The 18,519-nt window shown below is 47.6% G+C and overlaps 1 protein-coding gene across 4 annotated transcripts in view; it reads left to right on the forward strand.

Annotated features, from left to right (window-relative positions):
* The window catches only part of LOC108885135 (inositol polyphosphate-5-phosphatase A), a 109,187-nt gene that overhangs the window by 72,215 nt on the left and 18,453 nt on the right, over positions 1 to 18,519 (forward strand). For all 4 annotated transcript variants that reach the window (XR_007814800.1, XM_018679325.2, XM_018679326.2 and 1 more), the window contains exons 9-11: positions 4,779 to 4,863; positions 16,970 to 17,065; positions 17,862 to 17,936. Coding sequence is in view for 3 of the 4 variants with exons in the window: in XM_018679325.2 (XP_018534841.1) it covers positions 4,779 to 4,863; positions 16,970 to 17,065; positions 17,862 to 17,936 (256 nt within the window). In the remaining variant the exon portion in view is untranslated. The remainder of the gene's footprint in view (positions 1 to 4,778; positions 4,864 to 16,969; positions 17,066 to 17,861; positions 17,937 to 18,519) is intronic.

Raw genomic sequence — 18,519 nt, forward strand, 5'->3', positions numbered from 1 at the left:
ACCAGCTCTGCTTGAAACTCATTCACTGCCTGCTTTCCTGTCCTTTGAAAACACACATTCGTATTTACCTTGTTGACTCAGCGTCGCCTTGATCCAGAGGGAGCGTTGTTTCCTCTCATTAGAAAAGCTCTGTAGGAATATTTGATGGTGTGTTATTAGATGAAAACTTCTGTGTGTTTCTGCCTGACAGCTGATGGTGCTGGAAAACATGGCTGCTCAGTGAGCCCATGAAATGATAGCATGAGATAAAATCAACAGGTTTTTTTTTCTTCCTTTTCCTTGGAAAAAAAAAATCTCTTTTGTGTTTTGGCGTTTGTTTCTTTTTTCCAGCCCCATTCAGAGCGGCTGGTCCGGTTCAGGGGAGAACAGTTTTACATTACAACTGTGAAATCCTGGCATAAAGGCGTCCTTTGTGGCGCGCCATTATTTTCACACAAATATAGTCCATTGTCAGAGTGCTGAAGTTAATTTGATCAACATTGGGGACATTTAACTGTTTTGTTGGCTGAAAAGACTTGTTTCATGCTCATTTTCCAGGCATTGAAAAGCAATGATTGGCAGAAAAATAATGTTGCCGTTAACAATTCAAAGCAATTAGTTTCCCATGGGGAGGCAGTGGGCCGCACTGGCCACCACACAGCGATGCTTTGTCATTTTATGGACGGTCATCAGTCAACTGTCAGAGCGTCTCAAAGAGCCCTCCAATCTAAATGTTTCCCTTTAGGCTTTTCCCAGAACAACAGGCTGAAAGAGCAGAGAGAGGCCGCACAGTCTGCAGCCAATAGACATGTTGAGCTGCAAGAGGGAGGACTGGATAATCACAGGGATGTCCTCCATAAAGCCTGAGTGAATTTATTAAAGGGACTAGTGTGTGTGTGTGTGTGTGTGTGTGTGTGTGTGAGATAAACAATCACGTTTTCTGAAGCAGCTTCCTCCTCATAAAAGGTACAATACAATCAACGTCCATTTTTTCCTCAGTGTGTGAGTGTTTCTATCTGCTTTCTAAATGTGTGTGTGTGTGTGTGTGTGTGTGTGTGTGTGGTGTGTGTGTGTGTGTACAGGTTCACTGTGTGGCTGTGAACTGCCTTCTCACCCTGGGAGGCCTGCAGGGAGCAGAGGTTAATCTTCCCCAGTGTCTCTGCTCATTATGGACCTGTTTATTACACACACACACACACACACACACACACACACATACACACACACTCTGCCTTGATGCCAGAGCTGTGACTTTAAACTTAATGAGATTAAATATCCACAGAGTGAAGTCACTTTGTTTCTTCCCGTGGTTCTGATCCTGCTTATTCCTCAGATCAAACATGGCCGCTGTGACGAACAGGAAATGACGATAGCGTCATGTGACCATCAATATCCTCCAGCTGCTTTTTACTTTCTTTCCCTCTGTTTCATGCGACATGTAAAACTTCAGCAGTGTTTCCTCCTCCTCGGCCGTGCAGCCAAGATGGCGACCGCTGAGCCTCCATCTTGGTTGTGACGGGTCGCTGCGTGTTTCTGTACGTGTCCGAGCACTTCTCAGATTTTCTCCATGTAATCTGATGAGACACAGTTGATTTTGATATTTCATTCCCCTCTAAATAAAGAGTTAAACTAAAATCTAATCAGATTTGTCAAATTTGCGAGTAATCAAATGATGAAAAGTCCGTTCTGGGACCACCGGTCGACCACAGGTGGTCTGACGTTCAGTTCCAGAAATTACATTTTCCAATCCAGTCCATTTCAGTCTGTGTGGTGGATGTGGAGGTGGACGCCGTCCGCTCTCGTCTTTCAGCGTGATTTAAAAAAAGGATAATAATGATCATAAGCAGCAGAAGAAAGCAGATGAATTTTAATGTTAAAAGAATAAAAATCCGTCTTAAAAAGCAGAAGGTCAGTGATCGTCGTCCTGAGGAAGAAGAGAAGAGTAAACTGACCATCAGCTCCATGTTTCCTGACTTCTTCTTTAACCTCTGTGTGACCGCTGCCCCCCCCCCCCCCGCATCTTTCCTGTGTGGAGTTCTCGTTGGGATGGTGATGGGGGGCGTTGCTGAGGAGCCGGGGTGCTAACAGGCCGTCCTGCGGTCAGAGGTCCTGTCAGGGGCCACCCCCGGTCCATTCAGACCCACGTCACCCAGCACATTCTTCACAATGTTAACATTCTCCCAAATTCTCTACATTTACTTACAATGGCCGACCGCGCTCGGCCCAGCTATTGTGTGCAAAGTGGAATCTGAGCGGCCAACTTATGGTAAGTCATCTTGTCAATATAACCATGACATGGCCCCAGTTGCACCCTCATAATCCCACAGAGACTGTCTGTTAGGGCTCAGTTTAGCTGTCAATCACAGTGTATAATCTGCTGAGACGTCAGAGAGGCTGAGGCTGGACATGCTGATCTGTGAGGGTGTGTTTTCCACGTTAGCTGACGTCTCGGATGGTGCGTTTGTGTGTGTGGGAGAGAGGAGAATGAGAGAGGTTTAAGGAGCCTGGGAGCAGAGTCAGGGGCCGTGTTATAAATTAGTGTCTGACCTCTGTCTTTGTGTGGCCCCTGCGAAGGCCTGACGAAGGCCCCAGCCCAAACCTCAGTGAGAACGGCCCCAGTGAAGAGCCTCTTTCAGGGGTGTCACTGGGCGATGAATGTGCGAGGAGAAAGCACGTTTATAGACTGTGTAAAGGAGTGAGTCTTTGTGGGAGAATGTCACTGACACTGTAACAGTTTGCCTGAATGAACTGTGATGACGAGGCTAATGGGGCCCCCCCGACGAGGCTGAGGGTCAGCGAGGGAGGCCGCCCTCCCCTCGAGCTCGGGACCCCCCACCCTCAGGCCCCTTTCACGCCCAGTAGCTGTAGGTAATGTCACAATTCTTCGTCGGGCCCACAAAGGCCAAGAGAAAAGTCAACTCTCAGAGCGGCGGGTCACCGTGAGCGCTTTAGGAAATGATCGTGTAAACAGAGCGTTACCTTCTGACCTGCAGCTGATACCTTGGAGCTGCAGACAAAACAGCCCGGCTGCGTATTAGACACGGCTGTTAGCAGGATAAAGCTACAGGACGTGGAGGAGAAAGACCTCCAGCTCTCTTCCTCCCCTCTCTGTCAACGTCTTGTTGTTCTGTTGGACGATCTGTGCTTCACTCAGACTCTGACTCTGCTCTCACTGCAGCAGATGTGCTAAATTCTCTATTAGCACAAAGAATACACGAGTTCCCACGCCTGTAACCACGCCACGCCACTGACGTGTATGAGCAGCCATTTTACTGCCCTGCATTCAGGCCTGCAGGATAAACTGGCCTCTAACCCTGTTTAAACAGAGCAGAGTCTCTTAGCAGCAGAATGTGAAGTCATTAATGACACCGGCCCCAGTTTGAGTGTATTAATGAGGCACTGCACACACACACACACACACACACACACACACACACACACACACACACACACACACAGATGAATTCTGTATTTTGCTCATTTAAACCGTAGTGACAGTGTAAACAGATGTGATCAATATGAAGTCGTGTTTCTCTGTTCTAGAGATTTCTCATCAGACTCAACACTGAGCAGAGCTCAAACAATAACTCAGTGAATCTAATCAGTTCATTGACAAAAAAAAATAAAATCACTGGTTGAATTTGCTGCTTTTATTTAAACAGCGTCTTTCATTGTTTTTAAATGTTTTATAGAACAAAAATCATTTATTGATTACTTGATAAAATAATGAGTAAATGTCCATCATATGTCTGGAACAGGACATGAAACGTTAAAAAGTAAAAAGTTTAGATCTTGCTCCTGTCTGGATGTTGAATAGAGAAACGCTCCAGTTCCTGTTTAATATAATGAGCTGTGTAAATGACAGCCTCTCTGTTTCATCTAATAGCTGCGATCCGCTCACCTCCTCAGAGAAGAAGTGGCCGTGCTTTACGACGGCCGGCCCGAGCCCCGAGCCCCGAGCCCCGAGCCTCGCCACTCAGAAGAAGCAGCTTCCTCTCTCTTTACGGCCTCATAAATATATTGTTCTCTGGGCCTGGGAAGTCCACCGTGAGATTTATCCACACGATTAGCAGAGATAGCGAGCCAAGCATCCTGAATCATTAATTACACAGGAGGCTGCGCTGCGTCCACCTTAATTTCCTATCTCTGCTCTGTAGAAGAGCCACTTTTAAGTAAGTGATGAGGCACAGGAGTTAATTATATGTCGCTTAGGTGTGTGTGTGTGTGTGTGTGTTTTTTAAAGCAGTTTGATGCTGGCCGAGTCCTTCAAGCTGCTCAGGTCCCAAAAACCAAACCAGCAACAAATCTGACAGAGTCAGAGTCAGAGCCTCACTGCCTTTGATCAGCTCAGCAGAGTGAATTTTCTCCATCAAAGCAGATGATCAGGATTTATCACATTAATTGTGGCGTCAGCTGAAACATGTTTCCTGTCTGACATGTGCTCAGACACGTGAACAGCAGAGACGTCGTCTGTGTTTCAATACTTGTTTTCCTCAGGCTGACTTCACCTGGTTCAAAGCTGTTTACACCTGTTCATCCTCCTCATCTATGAACCTGAAGTCACATGTTTTCTGTCTTATAGAAGAATAACAAACCTTCCAATCAGAGTGGTCTGTCCACTAGGTGGTGCTGTGGCCCTCATGAATTAAACACCCTGGGGTCAGCGGTGGTGGGGGGGGTTAAAGACAGTTAATGCTGATTGTTTCTCTGAAGCTTCTCTTTTGGGATAATTAGGATTTTGTGTTGTGTGGTGCGTTCAGGTACCTCCCGTCACTGACGAGTGTTGTGTTGTTTTACAGGATCACGGACCAGCGGTATGAAAAGGTGCCATATTTTGTCTTTGGGGACTTTAACTTCAGGTTGGACTCTAAGCAGGTCATTGAGGTGAGTGTTCCTGTTTTAGCCCTGATGACTGAGTGATGGAAGCTTAATGATGACATGATGTGAACAGTCCGGGGGAATGCACGCACAAATGTATGCTAATATATTATATACATATGCAGTTAAGCACCATCAAACTCGCAGCAATATAAAGTGTGTGCTTGTGTTTGTGTGTATTAGAGAGAGAGGGTAATATAGTAAAAGTGGTTTTAGTGGCCCCCTGTCTCTCCAGAGTTATGAGTCATTAAACGCCTCACTGTGGCCGGCCCAGCTGTGTTTGCCAACCGAGCCTCCAAGTGCATTGTTATGTTATGGTGCCATTCACTGCTCTTTCTCTCTCCCTTCCTCTCCTGCCCCCCCCCCCTCCTCCTCCTTCTCTTGGTGTAAATGAGGCCAAGGTAGAGCAGGTCATTCAGCAGGTCTGAGGGGGGGGGTGGATCCTGCCGCTCCTCTCTGGCCTGTTGAGGCTGTGGACAGTGTTGTAAACTGGATGGAGGCTCAGACCTGTGTGTAGTTCAGTCATCCGGCCACTAGAGGTGCAGCAGTGTCCGTCCTCCTCCTCTGGTATAAGTGGGGTGGTCGTCACATGTTTCTACTCAGCGATCTATCAGGGCCATTGATTGATTGCCTCAAAGTTTGCACAGTACATTTGATTTTGGTTCTGTAATTGGGTCACATTAAGCTGCTGAGCATGTGAACATGTTGCTTTGGAGATAATAAATCCAAGGACAGAATCCACAACAGCAGATGTGCAAACACTGAGGCCATTCAGAAGTCATCTATTGCAATTAAATGTCACCTGGCATATATTTAGGTCAGCGCGGTGATTTTCTATCAGTGATTCTCTGTTTTATATCGTATCAGCTTCACTGTTCTGCTCACTGCATTAAATGAAACTCTGCTTGGTTTCATAAGAAAAATGTGTTTCCACGCCGACACTCAGTGTAATGTAGGATGGAGGAATAAAGGTGGAGGCTGACGGTGTCTCTGTGGTGGGTCAGCTCTCAGCCACTCACATGTTTGAGTGCAGGAGGGGTCACGACCCCTTTTCCAGGGATGTGTTAGGCTTGCATCGGTGTGTATCCATCTCTGCCCCCCTCCCTCCACACAGCTCCTTTCTTATGCACCTTAGCCCCCCCCCCCATTCACATCCACAGCAACTACACACACACACACACAAACCAATTTGTTAGGCCAAATGAATCTGATTGATTCACCCCGGTTAAAGGGGTGGGGCAGCTTTACGGAGGTGGGGGGGCTTTCAGACCTCCCCTCAGGAAGTTAGAGCTGAGCAGCTTAATGAGGGTTTTTTCAAACATACTGACCATTTAATGGCGACAACAGAAAAGACTGATGATGTCATCTGCGCCATTAAAGGGCCAGCGCCGCTTCATATAACCTGTGTGATTTAACGGGGACCTGTGTGTTCGCGCCGCACTGAGCTGTGATATCACCAATAAACAAATGGGTTGCAGCCTTGGTGCAGGATGTAACTCAGAGCCCAGGAGGCCGTTTTAAGCCCTTTAATGACAATTAATGTCAACAGGACAATTAGTGCACATCCACTGAAGTGCTTAACTGTAGATGGGCTGGTGGTGGATCGATGGTCCATACTTATCTGGAGATTGATTCCGACTCGCCGAGGCTGGCTCTCATTCTCACTCTCTGAGTCTCATTTTTTCGCTCTCGTCACTCTTCTCTCTCTCCACGTTCAATCGATAGGAAACGGCCCCAAAAAAAAGCAGATACTTGTGGACGCAGTCGTCGCAGAATGAAACCACTCGTCTCTTTGATTTGTTGAAAACCGGGGAGGACTCAGGCGCTCCTGAGGCCCCGCTTTGAGAGTCAGTGGATCAGAAAGTCCTGCGGTACATTTCTCCACAGCTGCACCACCACCTCTGTCTCTGGTCCATTGTGGGCGACTAGACTGTGGACAACCAGGAACCCCTCCCCTGTCAGCCGCCCCCCCTGTGGGTGGGGGTGTTTCAGGATGTATCCATGTGTGTACAGAGAAGGAGGTGGGTTTGGAAGGGGCTGGACTTGTTATTGTCACAGGGCAAATTCCAGCAGGCAAATTCCTGGCATGCTTGTGCGGCAGGATCAGTAACCAAAGGCCCGCGGCCGCCCCCCTCCTGCCCGGCCCAGGCAACCCCATTAATTGTGTCCGACAGAGGGAATTGGTTTCAATTGACCCCCATTCAGCGGCCCTTTGACTGGCAGACAAAGGACACAGCCACGTGGAGACTAATGCTCGGCCTGAGCAGCCTGGAGGTGGTCCAGTCCCCAGCAGTCCCTCTCTTCCCTCTCCCATGGGTCTGATCACGCTTTGCATCGGTGCTGATAAAACAGGAAACGGCACAGGGAAGGGTTTTGTCTGGAGAACCAGAATCTTCACAGTCGGCGATTTCTTGTTAATCCCTCATCGAGTGCTCGTGTTCAAACTGCACTCAAACCACATTTAAAGCAGCAGAGATGAACCGAGTGACGGTGCAGCATGTTGGACACCTGTTGCATTAAAGTCAGACCTTTACACTACCTCACTGGCATCTCCAGTCTGACCTGGACCGACCTGCGTTTTATTACAGTCATTCTCTCTAAACTTCAGATTCCATTTCCTCAGATCTGTTTTTATTAACAGAGAAGCGACAGATAGAAAAAGGTTAGAGTGGGAACAATACATTTCTGAGCAGAGTGAAAAAGGTTTGCATTATTATGAAATCAGGACAGTCCAGAGCTTCACGGCTCTGAGATCCAGAAAACCATGACTAAGCAGAAGATAAAGGTCAGTGCTGCATCAGGAGCCCTGATCAACACAGAGCCGAGAGTCTGTCCTGATTATTGATTATTGATGAATGTAGATCAGTTTTCCTGTGTGCATCAAATACAGTAAAGAAGCTTCAGTGTGTTCTTGATTGAAGCCTCTGATCCAGCTCTGACTGGTCAGCAGGTGAACTTTAACCTGTGTGAAGAGGCAGGTAAAACTGATCAGAATCAGGACCCACTCTAACCTCTGGTACCTCCTGTCTGTCAGGTTTACAGAGTAAACAAGTTTCAGTTTTATGGCAGCCATGTTGATCTGAGCGGAGCCAGCTCGGTCATGAAGCCAGGTCAGATAATCCGTGTCGACCCGTTCACACCAACAGCAAACTCTTATTTCCCGGGTCCGTGCTGAGTTAGAGGGTGGTGTAAGGTGTGTGGTGGTGTGTGAGGGAGTGTGTGTGCGGCCCTGGAGGTGGCTGGTGGCCGTGAATCAGCGGTGTCGATGACAGGCCCAGGGCTCCGTGCCTGGACTCCCAGTATATTTAAAATCCCTCCTAATTAAACTTAATAGAATGTAAATTTAATATCTGCAGAGATTGTGTGCTGCTGGCCGCCCGCTGCAATTTAAGGATTGATAGAGGCCAGCAGGAAGGTTAATTGCTGACTTGATCTACTGTCCCCGTGACATGGCGTGGGGCTGCTTTAATTGGGCCTGATGCTGCTGCTACATGGACAGATTTCATTAAGGCTGGCCGGCGGTGCTCTGGAGCGGCGCCCCCTGTCTGCGTCTGCAGGAAGCAGCAGAGGGCTGGACCAGGTATCAATCTTCCGTCCTTTGTCCTGTGTCCTTTCTCTCGCTTGAGCAGCATGAAATTAAAGGTGGGGCCCCAGACTAGCCCCAGTCTTAATGAATGCTGTAAAATGCTGGGTAATGACAGGCCAACGTGATGGATCATTCATTTCTCACACTGTGGAGTCGCCCAGCGCACAGATAGAAATACAAGTCTGTTTCAGGAGAATCTGAATGTCTGCTTTTCTTTCTCCATGTCTCTGCGTTTCTCTTTCAACATGTGTGAACGTTTGTTTCCAGAGGCTGAACCTGAAGTTTAGAGAAATAAAATCACACAGAAGGATTTAAATGAGTTTTCTCTCATTACTAAGGTAATGAGTAGACTGAGGGTGTCCTGCTGTCTGTGCATGTCACTTCATCAGATCGTGGTCCCGGCTGCTGAACCAGGTCCTGGTAAATAATTTGCAGCAGTAAAGGCGAAACAGTTTTCCCTTTTTAGTCCCGACTCTGACTAGCATGTGTGTATCTGGCCAGCTATAAATCAAAAGGCGGCCAGTGTAATTAAGTGTACACTACATTAGTCAGGCTAATTAATTTTGGAAGCCATCCATCCATTAACCAGTGGGCCAGCACTGATTGGGCCTCTGTTCTGTGGAACCCCTGACACCAGGGACTGCGACCCTCCTTGGCTGCCCTCACACATGTATACACACTCACACACACACCAGCCCTCATGTAGTTCATCAGGTTTGGAGGAAAAAGGGAAGTTTATTATAAAGAGCTTTAATTGATTCACTCTTGAATAGAAAGTATTAACAGGACTGACTGAGGCTGTTATTGCTGTTTACAGATCCTCGACATGGTCTGTTGCCACCTGCTGTAGTTTGTGTGGAGGACAGCCCACCTGACACTGCTCATTGTCCCGGTGCAGTAAAGCCTCCTGTTTACTCCACCCTGCCACTTATTAACACCTACTGTTTGACCTCTGGCCTGTTTACGGCCTCACAGGTGAAGCCTGTGATGGAGCTCTTTCTTTACAATACAATAAAAGCATATTATCTGGCTAGAAGAGTCCAATCTGTCACAATGAGGGCCCATTATATCAGAGATAACCCATCTGGATATAGAGGGAGACTATTCCCTCTGGACAACAGCGTCTGTTCTCTCTCTCTTCTCTCTGTTTGCTTTCGATGCTAATGAATACAGCAGTGAAGACACGGAGGAAAAAAGAGTTCAGCTATGAGGGTGGAACTTGAGCGATGCAGCTTTGATGGCAGCGCTGTCCATATAATTAAAACGCTGGCAAATGAAGAACAAGCAATGGCTTCTGTTGGTCCTGCTCATTAACAACAGGCCGTTTGAGCCCGGCGCCAGCCATGCTACTGCCACTGTGTACTGGGAGGGGGAGGGGTGAAGGGGGGGTACTGTGACTGGCAGCTGGGAACACCATGCCAACGGTGGGATGGCGTGACAATCCAAGCCAAGGATGAGCGCAGAGCCTGGCACTAACAGGGCCTGGGAGGGCGCGTCGCCTCGCGGGCCCCTGGGGTTGGCCCCGGTCAGGGATGTAGCCTGAGTTACCCCACAATCCTTCACTGCTGTCTGCTCCAGCTGGAGCCGACCATGAGATGTCTCTCTTTACCCCGGACTCTCTGCTCCGCTGAAAACCCTCAGTTGGTTTATGTTTGTTCTGCTGAAAGACCAGTTTCCTCCCTGTCCTGTTGGTCTGCAACCTCCTGCCAGACCAGACCAGACCAGACCAGACCAGACCAGACCAGATCAATAATTATTTTCAGCAATGAATCTGCTGAGTGTTTTCTCGTTCAGTTCCACAGAGCTCAGCGTGGCGTCTGAAACCCAGAGATGTTCAGTTTGTTGTCGGAGCTGGAACCAGAACATTTTGACATTTTAACTTGAGAAAAATGAATCATCATATTTTTGTAAATTGATTCATCGGCTCTAAAACATTTTATTTATCTTTTTAGTTTCATTTAGTTTTTGATTTTTGTGCAGAGACAATTCATTTTTTATTGTTGAGTGTAAGTGAATATTACATTAGTGTGAAATAGAGTAATATCAGATACAAAAACAGATGATATGAAGTATTTTTATTTTAACACATTAAACCAGTGGTGCTTTACACAGACACAGACCAGTGTCAGATATATAGTTGTATCAGATGTGTTTGAGTAAAGAGGAATCTCATCTTTTTCTTTAATCCACCTCTTCCTATAAATCAGTTTATTTATCGCTGCTCTGTCTTGGTGGTCTGTTGAAGGGACGTCTGCCTGTGAAGCCTCAGCAGCAGCTGACAGTGATGCTGTTATTTAGTCCAGATGAGATGTGGCATAAAGTGTGTGGGATAGGGACGTCTTTGTGCCTGGTACATAGTGTCCGGCTGCTGTATGATGTCAGTCTATGTTTGACTGATGCGGTGTTTTCTGCCTCTGTCTGAAGGATGGAGCGCTTTCCAGGATCGCATGTTGTCTCTCATCGTCTCCATCTCCAGCTTTACATTCACTATAGTTTGTTCTAATGCATATGCAAAACAGCCGTCTGTGTAAGAATGGCTGCACAGTTCAACACGTCTCCCTCAGTGTTCCTCAGAGTCCTCTCCTCACTGCTGTAAACTCAGCGGCCTTTTAAACAACTCTGCCCACTGACATTAAAGTCGCCGGGCTCCATTCACACTCACACACAAATATCCCATCATATTTAAGAGGGCCCATTAAGGGCCACATTGAGAATTCATGGGCCTTTCTCTCCGTCCCCCTCGTGTGATTTATCTGTGACGGCCATATTGCCCGGGCTCTTTCAGAAGGAGTGGCTCCGGGTTTTGTCTTAGAGGAGCCGCGAAACAATGCAGCTCAGGCCCATTGCTCCTGCAGGGCCTCCTCTTTCAGGGGGCAGAGAGAGCCGGGGCCGGCCTAACATCTGTTTGTGTCCAGAGCCAGGCGGGACCGGAGCACGGCGTGCCTCGGTGGCCCCCTTCTCCTCTCCCTGGGGGTCTTTGTTCCCGATTTCATGCTATCAGAGCGGCAGCATGTTTTCCTGCGCAGAGCTGTCAGGGGCATAAAGGGCCCTGAGTGGGGTCACATCAAGAGGGATGGGCATGAAAAATTGGTAAAATGTATCACAAAGCCCACCCACTAGATGGTTGCCTAGCGCCCTGTGGTGGGGTGTCAAAACCCCTCCTCCCCCCTCTGCACCTTCCTCTCCCCCCTTCCCTTGGCTGAATTACACCTCTCTCTCTCTCTCTCTCTCTCTCCTCTCTCTCTCTCTCTCTCTCTCTCTCTCTCTCACCCGGTGGTGAGACATCATTTAGATGAAATGGTGCAAACAAATTAAAGGGTGGTGCTCCAAATGAATCAATGCTCTTTGTGTGTGAGGAGGTTTTGTGGGGTTTTCTGCTCCCAGAGTGCACTGGGAGGAAGACGGACGGTCACCTGACGTCCAACTGTTGAACATGAAACTGCTGAAATCTGTGACTCTCATTAATTGTTTGGTCCTGATCTGTATCGAACAGCAGAGTAATGAACTCCACACGCTGCCTTCCTATTGGACGTCACTAATCACCAGCCACTGATTGGGACTTCGATATTCTCTAATTGACTCAGTAACGACGCCTCACTGTTTCCTCTAATTGATTCCCAGCGAGAGCTACGACTGAACGCTTCAGTGAGTTTCAGGTGTTTCTCTGGATGTGAATCTGTTCTTAACAGGATAAAAGTTCTGCAGCTCCTTCACATCACAAAGCTCCTTTCAAAACATAACGAGTGCAGCAAACAACATTCAGATGAAAGAAACATGAAGAAGCCTGTGGAGCAGTTTAACATCGTTGAGAGGTGAAGAGGAGCCGGAGCCTTAAACAGTCTCTCAGACATCTGCTGTGGTTGGTTTCAAAGTGCTGACTCAGAGTGGCAGGGGAGGGTTCTCTGATTAAATCTCTCATTAGCTTTTCTTTGTACAGGTGGCAGTAATGTGTCAAGAGCTCGGGCTGAGACAATGTCCTCCTCTTACTGGGACTAATACGCCTCAGGAGAGCCCACCCTCCTTTTACTGCCACTACTTTACACAGAGACACGGCACAATGAAGCATCTGCTGGCCTTTTCCTGCGTGGAGGGCTTTTGTGGCAGAGACACAGAGACAGAGAGAGACAGAGACAGAGACAGAGACAGAGACAGAGGAGGTTCAGTTCATTTCTCTGCTGCAGGTTGTTTGGTTTAAGTTTCCTTTAATATGAATCTTTAGCTGAAATGTTTGGAGATCATCTCTGAATAGTTGCTCCCAGCTGAGACTGTGAGTGTGGGGTGGGTGGGCAAGTGTGTGTGTGTGTGTGTGTGTGTGTGTGTGTGTGTGTGTGTAACCCCCCCACCCACAAGTAGTGGGAGGTCGCCGGGGTCAAAGTGATGAATTTTTATAGGCCTGTTCCCTGTGTTTCAGCCCTGTCCCTTTCTCTGCGCGCTGCACTGCCTCTCAAAGACGACCATGCAGGGCAATTTGTCCTGCGGGGCCCTGCAGAATGGGCCAGCAGAGGAGTTAAATACCAGGGGGGAACACACACACACTCACACACACACAAAACATACACATACATTCAGTTTCTCTCTCACACACACACCCCTCCGTCCTGTTGTCCTGAATGATTTGTGGCCTGTCCATTATCCATTCCGAGGGGACAAATGCTTTTGGCCGGTTTGTGAAGGTAGAGTCAGGATGGCCGCCCTCAGTGCTCGCCATTGTTTTTAGAGAAGTTTCCCAGATGTTATAATGCACAAGATAAATAGGGCACATTATCACCACCTCGCACACCCTCTTACCTCTCCGAGCCGGTTGTTTTGGCGAGGGCGTGGCCCGTTAGGAGACCTCCTACGACGCACACACACCCTGCCGTCAGCTCTCACACAGCTCAGCGGGTTCATGGGAAGGGGTGAGGGTGGGTGAGGGTGGGTGAGGGTGGTGAGGGTGGGTGTTAGGGTTGACACAGGCCAGGTTTACTGGGGTCGAGCGCTGACCAGCGGGTCACACTCAGGCTAACTCTGCTGCGTCCTCTCCTGCTGTGTCAGTGATGAATCCGTGTCTGGAAGCATTAAGTTAGAGCGCCACAGGCGGAGAGGAGCGGATGCCTCTGGCTGGTGTCCAGTCAGATCGGGTGTGGGGGGGTCACAGCTGATTTACTGGCTCTCCGGTGTAATAGCTGGCAGGAAAGCAGGAGGCCGAGTTTGTTGTTTCCTGCCTCAGATGCTCGGGCAGGTGTCACAGTCATGCATGCGGGATGGGCGTGATGAACGGCGGCGGGTGGAGGAAAAGTGATCGGAGCGCTAAGCAATTGGTGCTGAACCTGCCAGCCCCCGCTGGCACACCTTAACTCAGCTGGCAGCCCCGCCGTGCACGGCAACGAGAGAATAATGGCGCATTCTGACAACGGCACTGCCCCTGCTGACACGGAGGGGAGACCCTGTCCCCTGCCTCTGGTAATGAAGAATGAATAGTTAGCTCATTGTGTGCTCATCCTCGGCCTCTCTCTCTGCGCTCCGTCTCATACTCGCTCTGGCCTAATTGAGGGTTAATCGCTCTCCGTGGTTGTTGGGTGGAGGGAGTGGGAGCCGTGAGGCCGCAGGAATAAATGTGTAAACTCCAGAGGAGGTGGATGAATGTGTGTTGGCTGCTGTCCTGTCACATCACAGACCTCTGCTTCCTGTTCACTGTGGCTCTGTCTTCTGCTCTGATCTCCGTCCACACACTGCAGTAAAGTGTAAAACTACTGATTTCTACTGATTCATTCCTCTGTACCAACAGGTCAGGCCTGTGTATCTACAGCTTTATATATCTCCTCGCTCTGCAGCACAGAGCTGCCTTATCGTCCAGAAACTATTAAACTGGTAACGTCCACTTTCCTCCACTGACCTGAGATCAGCACAAATTCACTGAATATTTTACATCTGTCAAAGTCTGAGGCAACAGGACAGAAGTTTTTCTCTCTTCAGTCGTTAGTCACAGGTTGTTGTTTTTATTGTTTGTCGTGAAAACACCTGCAGAACAAACAGGTTTGTTTCATCATCTGGATTCTTCTGATGCAGATTCAGAATGAAAAATCACGATCTGCTGCTTTATCAGAATCTTAAAGATAATACAGCCAGTTATGTATAATGTTATAGGTCAGGTTCAGAGCAGCTTCAGTTTGAATAACACCAGTTTTGATCTCGTGTAAATCTGATTTATATATGTATGTATATAAATCAATATTTAATTGATTTTTGTGATTAAAAAATCGAATCTTCCAATCAAACCATGATGAATGTGTGAAATCAAACTTGATGGTTTTGTCGTGTGTTGCTGTCGGGACAGTTTCCACCTCTGACAGAAGAATCCTTGGCTCCTCCTCAGCATAATAAATATAGTTTCCTCCTGTTATTGGGCCAGATCATGGGATTTCTCCACAGTAAACAGAACAAAGAATAACCTCCTTTTTATCCATGAAGCAGCAGCTTCATATCGAGCTGAGAATAAAACCAGTGTCTGTTCAACCTTTGCAGTGTCATTTTAATTTAATGGTTCTCTGTTGGTTTCTTTTCAGACTGTTGACTTGTGAAACAGGCCTGTCTTTGATATGCAGCATCAGTGTGTGTGTGTGTGTCAGTGTTTAAGTCGGGCAGTGGATCGCCTCCATCTGTTGGCAGCGGCAGAGACAGAAGGCCTGAATGTGTGTGTGTCTTTGCTCTTTGAAGTGGGACAGATTGCTTTAACCTCTCCTCTGAGGAGAGCAGCTGGAATAGAGAGCTCCTTTAAACAGCCGCTTCCTCCTTCGACAGTCATGAGATTATCCTCCATTGATGCACAAAGCCAGCGCCTTCCTCGGCAACCTCTCGTCCCAGCCCCCGGCCTCTGGCCCTCTGCAAACACTCAGCGTTGACCTTTGACCCATAATGCAGAGACGGAGCCCAGAGCAGTGAAGATATAACCGGCGTCTCCTCCTGACAGCTGTCTGTTAGCATCTCACACTAACTGCATGGATCAAATAAGGAGCCAATTGCAGCCAAATGAATTCTGCTAATATCATTTAGGGCGGTCAGCGATGTAATGTGCTTAGGAGGCAGAGCTGTGCACAGGCACCTGGACTCTGCTGGCAGCAGGAAGGACACATCACTGCACTGATCCAGCCTTAAGTGACGGCATGGGGTTCTCATTTTCCCGCTCTGAGCGTCGAGCTCATGACAGAGATGAAGGGCTGAGCGGGGACAGAGGAGGAGGAGGAGGAGGACAGCAGGAGAGCCGTGATCGATCGGCTGATCAGTCAATCAGCGATCGATGGTCCAGGCCGACTGTGAAGTTTCCCTGAAGCTGAAACAGTCTGATTCAGTCAGGAGGCAGTCGTTCAGGGAGAAGACGCTGCATCAGCTAATCTCTCTGACGCGTCGTCCTCTCTCTGTTCACACGCCGACCTTCCTCTGATCCGAGCTGGATCACTGGATCATCAGAATCATTTGAATCACGGCTGTTTGTGTTGATGCTTGTGTCAGTGAGCAGTGGAGCTCCTGGCTTCAGCAGCAAAGAGGAGGCCTGTGTCAGACCCTGATGCTGGTAATCCAGAAACATTAAGGTCCAGCTGAGGAAGGTATTTTTTAAATAAAACTCCAGCCTGTTCCAGCCCGTCTGGAAACGATGGAGTTTTTGGAACGTAGATCTGAAATGTAAAAAATATATATATCGAGCAGAAAGAAGAGCACAGAGGGTGTTAATCAGAGATGGTGAAAAATGACTTTCTGTCTCTGCTAGCTGTGGCTACAATGACTTTTTGACAGGGAAAGTATCTCTTGCCCTTCTCACTAGCTCCTTCTTTGGCCTATTCATTGCACAAAGCTGCTTAAGCGCACTTAAGCGCATTAGCATTTGGCTGCCAGGGGACCATATTGACCCTGCATTTGGATGGCCTAAATGAGTGAAAGATGGAGCGATTTGTTAGGGCTTTAGAAAGTTGCTTTTGGGGAGGGAGGGGGTGCTTGGAGGAGGGGGGGGGTGAGCATGAAGGAATGGGGTTGCAGCAGTGGAGAGGGAGGGGGATGGGGGGGGCTCTGCAGAGAGTTGCTCCACTTTCTCTCAGGGTGTTTGTTCTAATCTGTGCAGTTTCTTCGCAGGACTGATTTGTGACATTTCAGTCTAAAGGGCCTTTTTCTGCTCGCTATATTGGCTTGACCCGATTATCTAATCTGTGCTTTGAATTTCAATCAGGTCACCCGGTCTCTGCCGTGTGGTATGGGAACCACTGGCTGAGGGATTACCTCATTCAACTGTCTTCAAACACAGATGGTCGAATGTTTAACTAATTGTTAAAAGAGTCCACAAAGGGGAATTTAACCATGCACACAGTCCGTGGGGTCAGTACATAGAGCAGGATAAAGAGAGGGACAGTGAGCTGGTGGTTTGTGGGATGGTTCTGCAGGAAGCTTTGGAAACGGCTGCACAGTGTGAGTGAGTGTGTGTGTGTGATTACACATGAATGACCTGTGAACATGTGGGTAACATAATAAAATAAATATACATTCATATTCCTCCTCCAGAGTCTCTGCTCCACTGCCACCATGCAGACAGTCAGAGCCGCCGACACCAATGAAGTTGACAAGCTAATATTCCGAGAAAGTGATAATGACAGAAAGGTAAGGCAACACTCACCCATCAGAGCTCACTGAGACACACAGAACTTCAGTAACTCTGGTATCTCTGAACCTGAGCCTTATTTTCAGGTTTTGCAGTGGAAGTGATGTGTTTGTTTGTTTGTTTGTTTGTTTGTTTGTTTGTTTGTAGGATCTGGGAGTGCCACACAATAACACACACAATTATTAATTATTAATAAATATTAATTAAAGAGTCAGATCCTTTCTGTTTAACCAGAAACATCTCTGATATATCTCTACCAGACTCCATTGACAAAACCAGGGATTTAACCAGGAGCTGCTGGAATACCACTGCCTCCATCTGTTAGTGTGTCTGTGTTACTGTGTGACTTTCAGTGGTGGAAGAAGTAATCAGATACTTTACTGAAGTAAAAGTACCACACAGTAACCACAGACACAGTAACAGATGGAGGCAGTGGTATTCCAGGCAGCTCCTGGTTAAATCCCTGGTTTTTTTCAGTGGAGTCTGGTAGTGATATATTATTTCTTCAGGGGCCAGTCAGATGTCTTTCCTCCTGTGTGAAATCCACTGAAATGAGCAGTACATTTTAAACACTGTAATTAAACCTTCAGAGTCATTATTGTTCTGCTCTGTATCATCACACATCTTAACTTCAGCTCTTCCAGGTTGTGTTAATGTGACGCCTCAGTGAGACGTGTGTAGAATTAACAGCTGTCTGCGGCGGCGCTCTGCTGTTCATTAGCGCTTTAATTACAAAGTGCAGTTCACATTAGTATTGGTATTAATCAGAGCTCCGTTTCTCTCTCTCTCATTCAGGTTGTTCTTCAGCTTGAAAAGAAGCTTTTTAATTATGTCAACCAGGACGTTTTCCGGGAAAACAATGGGACCTCAGTAAGTCACCCCTGAGCTCTGTAACCCTTTATATCTTCATCTCCTCTTTCATCTCTCCTCCTCTAGGTATTTATTACAAATTAAATTTCTTTTACTGACTTTCTTTTTCCAGTTTATGGCAACAACGGCTGCCATTTACTGCGTTTCAAACTGATTATAGGATGAGAATCAAAAGCTTCGTGGCAGCAACAAAATTTGATTTGAGCTTTTTTCATATTTGGACAGAAAAGAGTAGTGTGAAGGTAAAATTAGCACATATCCACACCAGTCGTCTGCAGCTGCCGACCTGCGTCACACACGTTTCAGTTCGTCGCCGAGGCTGAACACACACTGTCTTTGTCCCAGGGGCCAAATGTCTTTGGAATAACTTTTAAATGAGGCTGAGTGTAGATGAGGTGAGTGTTAAGTGTCTGCAGAAGAAAAACAGCCGCTACACTCTTCCTCTTTTATATGGCTGTTTATTACATTAAGTGGTTCAAAGTTGGACCTTGTTAAAACCAGTGAAACACACACATCCACACAGACTGGAAGCACAGTTCATTTACCGTCAGTCACACAATGTAAAAACATAATATGATCATGG

The sequence above is a fragment of the Lates calcarifer genome, linkage group LG16_LG22 (genome assembly GCF_001640805.2).
Source record: "Lates calcarifer isolate ASB-BC8 linkage group LG16_LG22, TLL_Latcal_v3, whole genome shotgun sequence".
In the NCBI taxonomy this organism is placed as follows: Eukaryota; Metazoa; Chordata; class Actinopteri; family Centropomidae; genus Lates; species Lates calcarifer.